Source organism: Fistularia commersonii, chromosome 22, assembly GCF_037954325.1.
Source record: "Fistularia commersonii isolate RoL2024-O1a breed Wild chromosome 22, RoL_Fcom_v1.0, whole genome shotgun sequence".
Classification (NCBI taxonomy): domain Eukaryota; kingdom Metazoa; phylum Chordata; class Actinopteri; order Syngnathiformes; family Fistulariidae; genus Fistularia; species Fistularia commersonii.
In genome coordinates, this window is record NC_141305.1 from 1579528 (window position 1) to 1586130 (window position 6603).

Sequence of the window (6603 nt, forward strand, 5' to 3'; positions counted from 1 at the left end):
TTACATGGCTACCTCTCCTTATTAAAGCTTTATTATCATCGCTGTCATCATTATAATATATATATTTTCTAATAATTTATTATTTTTTTTATATCATTATATTCTTATAAAATCACGCAAAAAAATATTTCTGGTCAGTTTCCGCCATCATTGCGGACTCTATATCTGGTTTGAACGGTTTCCATGGTGATTTGGCGACGTGATCCAGATCCATCTGAGACCCCCGGCATCAGGTGAAGTTCCTTCATTCAGTTCTCCGTGTTCTATTCGCGGGGTCGAAATCAGTCAAGAGGGTGATTTCAGTGTGTGTCCAGGCATGTGTGTGTGTGTGTGTGTGTGTGTGTGCGACACCTCCGCCGCTGTCATGGCGTCCGTGACCTCGATCATCTCAAATGCTGCAAAGGCGCCGTCCCCTGGCGTCCGCGGCGTCGACCCGACTACGACTCGGGCGGCGGGGCGCTTGTGTGTGCCGGGGGTATTATGGGATGCGTGGGGACGTTGTATTCCGTGTACGCGGGCGGGAGGTCGTCGGGTTTGAATCCAAGCTGGAATCGACGGAGAAGATGGATGTCAGTCATTATGAACACAATATTAGTCATGACAAAATAATTACAAATAATATTGACTAAGCCGAGTCACTGAAGCTGTGTTTAGTGCATGAAGAGGTCATGAGAACTGGAGTGTGTCGGCAAATCAACACGTCCTCAGCTAAAACAACATTCTGTGCACGGTGCAGCTCGGGATGGAGGGAAACTGTCATATTTGACCGCAAATCCAGGGAGTGGTGGAAAGAACCTGATTCTAGGGAAATGAATAACAACCAGGTTGTTAACATCAACCTTCTCCTTCACCTTCTGGTTCCACTCCATTAGCCGACACCGAGGGAATGGCCTGGAGCGCACCGGAACCGTCTGCTCCGAAATAACTGCTTAACCCCTCAGACTTTTCCCCGCTTCCGTGACAGTCAAATATTAAAAATGGTCCCACGTCTGCCCCTGGCCTTCGGGTGGCTCCACTCTGGTCGCAGGATGCAAAACCCAGAGAAGATCAACCGACTTCTCAGTTCCCAGTAACCATGCAAACCCCTCATCCAGTGGAATTATTCTCTCTTATTTTTCATTTTCGATGTATATATTTATAAATATATATATATATAAACATAAATAAATTACTGTACGAAATTGTGCAAATTGCAGATAAGCTCGCTCTTTCATTTATATAATAAATATATGACAAGCAGCAGTAATATATATAATATTCTCTTTTTATTTATTTTTGTATATATATATATATATATATATATAAATATTGTATATTATATATGCATTTATATAAATATATAAATATATTATGTATATATATATAAATATTTATAGATATATACATACATAATGAAAAATAAAAGTGAGAATAATATATATGATATTCGCTTTTATTTTGTTTTTGTATGTATACATATATATTGTATATTGTATATTATATATGTATTTATATAGAATATATATATATTATGTATATATACATGTTTATTAATATGCACATACAAAATGAAAAATAAAAGAGATAATAATATATATTATTATTTTGGTTTGTATATATATATATATATATATATATATATTGTATATTGTTTATTACATATATAGAGAGAATTTATATATATATATCTAATATATATATACATATACATATGTGTGTGTGTATATATATAATATATAATATATATATGTAAAAAAGAAAAGAGATTTTATATATATATATATAATCACAATATATATATATATATTTATATATTATAAATTATATATATTATATATTATTTATATATATATTTTATAAATCTCTTTTCTTTTTTTTCTGTTTTTTGTTTATACATTAACATTTAAATGTAGAATTATTATTATTATTATTATTATTATATTTGTTTTGTTCCCGATGTTCACAATTTTGATACCCCATGTCCCCACCCAAATCGATTGGCCCCCTCGGGGGGCAAATAAAGTTTTGATTCTGATTCTACACCCTGGGGGAAGAAAACCATAACAACTGTCAAAGACCAAGGAGAAGACGACACCTGAACCTGCACATTTCATAGTGTCATAAAAACACTGGATCAGGGAAACAGAGCCAGTCAAACTTCATGAACTGACACATTGAACAGAAGATCAGACCCAGAGCTCTGTGTGCTTTATTTTCACAGCTAAATTGACGCCTAAATATCTTCTTCTCACACCTACAGGACTGTCTCAGAAAATTAGAATACTGTGATAAATTTCTTTATCTTCTGTAATGCAATTACAGAAACAAAAATGTCATACATTCTGGATTTATTACAAATCAACTGAAATATTGCAAGCCTTTTATTATTTTAATGTTGCTGATTATGGCTTACATCTTAAGAAAAGTCCTATCACAAAATATTAGAATATCATGAAAAAATAGTTTTTTTTAATTGCATTACAGAAGATAAAGAACTTTATCACAATATTCTAATTTTCTGAGACAGTCCTGTAGTGTTGAGGTAGAATGAGTCTGTCTGTCTGAATAAAACTGAATAAATGATAATAAATGAATTAATGATTGTTTTTTTTTTCTCCCTGCACATTCATCATGAAGCAGGAAGGACCTTCAGGAACTCCAGAAGGTGCCGAAAGGAGGCACCTTTTTTCCTCCTCAAACGTACAAGAATTCACCCTCTCCTTCACAGATCTGGACAATCCGGCGGTCTCCAGTGAACCTCCTGAAGGAGGAACCCGGAGAACCCTGAGGAACCCGCGTGCAGACACGTGGAGAACATGGAGACTCCACACAGAAGAGCATCCAACCTTCTGGCCGCGAGGAGGAAGCCAAGTGAATTATATCCCTCTTTTATGGAGGAGTCGTATCTGGGCTTGGAGACGGTGGTCCAGGTGAATCATTAAGAGATGCGATAAGAACCACGGCTTCCTGGATGTTAAGAGGAGAAGGTCCTGGGACCTGGAAGCTCCCCAGAAGAAGATGAGGAGCTGATGTTCTGGATCTGATGTGACTTCGGTGGGAGAACGTTTGTTGCTTGATAAGAGCTGTGAATAGCTGTATGTCTCTATATGAGGCGCTGTGATTGGTCCAGAGTGAGCCCCGCCTCTCACAGCTGGGATAGGCTCCGCCCCCCGCCTCCCAAGTGCAGTTAAGCTAATGAATAAATGAATGCACAATTTCATAAACAACATGGGTTTTGCATGTGTGTGTGTGTGTGTGTGTGTGTGTGGATGCATTACGGACGACCTTGTCACCCTTGTGACAACAGGAAGTGGCGTTTCGTGTTTGCTAATCACCTCGTTGTAGGACGGTGGCGGCCCGTTGAAGGCGGCATTGCTGTACTGCGGCGGCGAGAAGACCTCCTGGCTGTACCGCGGGATCCCCACGTGCTCCTCGCCGTCCTGCCGCGGCCGGCCGCCGGTGAACGGGATGAAATAAATGGGCGGCGGCCGTCCGTCCTGCTCGCCGTACCTCCACGTGTCCCGATCCCGCTCCTCCCGCCTCAGGTGGCCGCACATTCGGCAGAAGGTGGTGCAGAGCAGGATGAAGAGGCCGAGGCCCAGGATCGCCAGGAAAATCCTGGGTGCGGGGAAAAAGAAAAATCCCTGATAAGCGCCGTCTTAAAATGCGTAAAAATACTTCAAAAGGAAGCGATCTTGAGGTTTTTATTATTTCCCGCCTGAAGGACATCCCATAATACATCCCATAGTCTCCTCTCAGGTTCCCAGAGGGTCGTGGCTTCATTTACCGCCGCCTCTTGCCGTTCCTAATATTATGACTATTATTGTATTGTGTCCGCTAATAGCATGTAGCTGTTAGCGCTGATGGTCCCCATTATAATGCTACAAATAATAATAATAATAATAATAATAATAAGAAATAATGATATTAACAGAAATAACAATAATAAGAATAAATAATAATAACAAAATGAATAATATCAAAAAGAATGACAACAGCAATATTAGTAAATATTAATAATTGACATAAATAATAACACTGGGATAATTATACCACAAATGATAATAATAGCAATAAGAATAATAATATTGATAACAATAATCATGACGACAACAACAAGAATAGCAAATAATACCAGTAAATAACACTAGGATAAATTATGATATAGACTACATAATATAATACAACAAATTATAATAATAACATGATAACAATAATAATAATGATTACTATTATAATTAATTGCTATTATTGTCGTGGTTATTGTTGATAATAATAATAAAAATAATAATAATAATGATGATGGCAATACTACTACTACTAATAATAATAAGAATATGAAAGTTGGATAAAATGGACAACTGCTGGGTTCCCTCTATTGTATTTAGACTTTTTTCAATGGTATATTACATTTTTCCATATTTATTTCTCGGACACCTTTGCACCTTCCCCTTTTTGAAACGGGACACACACACACACACACACACACGCGAAGGAATCCCGTCTTACTCTAGAGCAGGGATGTAATCCAAGGACATCCTTCAGGGTTCGGTCATCAACTCTCGGCTGGAATCGAGGCCAGACACTCCGGGTTCTAGCAGGAGGAGACGTTCGTCTATTCGTTCAGTTCCAGAAAATGATAAATTGTTTTTTTTTAGGTTTCCTCAGGACGAAGGAGTTCCCAAGGAACCCCACGTGGGGCTCTGGAGGTCTCGAGGACCCGGGTCCTGCCCGGCGGAGGCCATATTTGTAGTCCAACCTTCGACTGACGACTGAAAATACACTTTGGACCCACATATATTTCATTTTCCCCGAGTCATCTGACCTGCCCTAATCTGGTTTAACGCTCGTCCCTCGTTACGCAACGTCATCCTCACACTTGCTAAAATAACATTTCCTGTTTCTTAAAAGCTCCCGAACGCCAAGATCCCTTTCGGTGGCGCCTTTTCTGAGCTCAACGGCTGTCTTCGCTCACGTCTCTTCCGTTTTCAGCGTCAACCGTCCCCCCCAAACCTCCGCCCGTTAGATATTGGAAAATAAATACAAAGTTCTAGTGCTCGTCTTTACAGCTTGGCGGTTCAGATAATCCAGCTGGAACCGCTACAGACTCTCCTTATGTAATCCATAATTGTCATATTCGGAGAGGGATATTTTCCCACGGATCTGAATTTCTGGGGTTTGATTCGCTGGCGGCAGCAGGTGCGAGCCGGAGCTCGGATAATATTTTCCCAGAGAAAAGCGAAGGGCGAACGAGGGGGTTTTTCGGCTCCCGGCGTGAACTAATGGCCCCGAAAAAGACAAACAAGAGAAGGTCAAAACTCACGGTGCGGCTGATCGGAGGGGCAAACAGAAGCCGGGCTGGAGGTGGAGCTGGAACTGGAGGTGGAGGTGGAGGTCTTCAACGCTTACCTTTAGCTCTCCTCAGGTGTGCAGCCGGGAGGGACGACCTCCGGGAGCAGAAGGAGGTTTATGATGTGGGTGTGGGTGTGCGCGGAGTTGTGTGTGTGTCCAAATTTGATAAGAACGGTCGTATCCAGAGTCCAGACCGGTGAGCGTGTGAAATCAACGTCCACACACACACACACACACACACACACACACCAGGAGAGCCAGATGTGAGGTGTTTTTTGCTGGACGGGGTTTTATGTGTGCGGGCCAAAGGTCAACGTGAGCACTTTTTACGGCCAGGGTAGAACTTTTAAAGAAAACACGCCGCCCCGTTGGGGGCCCGAAACACCGAGACAGGGTTCTTCTTCGGTGCCGGGATCAACAAGCTGGTGAGGGAAGCGAGCTCGGTGGTGGGACTGAACTTCTGGAATCGGCGGCGGTGAGGAGGACGAAGAACAAACCTGGAGCTATCCTTGGTTATCCTGCGACTGATGGGAAGCTCGTTCAGACGACAGTGAATAACAGGAAGTCTGGATCTGTGCTATCGCAACCTCGTCACCTCACTCATTCACCCGTCATGTCCTCATTCTGTTGTCTTCATCCTTTTAATTGTCTCTTTTATTTATAATTATCTTTATAATTATCTTATTATCACTGTGTCTTGGGCATACATGTCCTGCACCCCTGTAACAAATTCTTCTCTCCCTCTGGGCTTTTCCCTTCAGAGGTCTCCACAGCGAATCCACCTTCTCCATCTAACCCTATTCTATGTATCCTCCTCTCTCACACCAACTACTTGATATCCTCACTCACTTTGTCCATAAATTTTCTCTTTGGTCTCCCTCAAGACCTCCTACCTGGCAGCTCCACGTTCAGCAACCTTCTACCCAGATCTTCACCATGGTTTGGATGTGAACAGAGGAGCGTTCATGTCCAAACCATGTCAGTCATCACTTTGTCTCGGTCATACATGTCCTGCACCCCTGTGACAAAGTCTTTTTCTCCATTGGGGTTTTCCCTTCAGGGGTCTCCACAGCAAATCCAACTCCTCCATCTAACCCTATTCTCTGTATCCTCCTCTCTCACACCATCTACCTTCATATCCTCACTCTCTTAGTCCATAAATATTCTCTTTGGTCTTCCTCTACACCAGGGGTGTCAAAGTCATTTCTCATGACGGCCACATACGGCCTAGGTAGATGTCAAGCGGGCCGGACCATTAAAATAATAGCATAC

At 41.5% G+C, this 6603-nt stretch overlaps 1 protein-coding gene across 2 annotated transcripts; it reads right to left on the minus strand.

Annotated features, from left to right (window-relative positions):
- Positions 1–304: 304 nt before the first annotated feature.
- LOC147221241 (uncharacterized) lies at positions 305–5442 on the minus strand. Of its 2 annotated transcripts, none has more exons than XM_086169501.1 (4): positions 5303–5442; positions 4489–4573; positions 3315–3597; positions 305–545 (listed from the first exon to the last, which is right to left on the minus strand). In XM_086169501.1, exons 2-4 carry the CDS (start codon positions 4515–4517, stop codon positions 438–440), a joined length of 420 nt encoding a protein of 139 aa, XP_086025627.1. In that variant the 5' UTR covers positions 4518–4573; positions 5303–5442; the 3' UTR covers positions 305–437. The 2 variants fall into 2 exon arrangements, with proteins under 2 accessions (XP_086025627.1, XP_086025628.1); XM_086169502.1 differs by having other exon boundaries at positions 4489–4594; positions 5303–5434.
- Positions 5443–6603: the final 1161 nt, after the last annotated feature.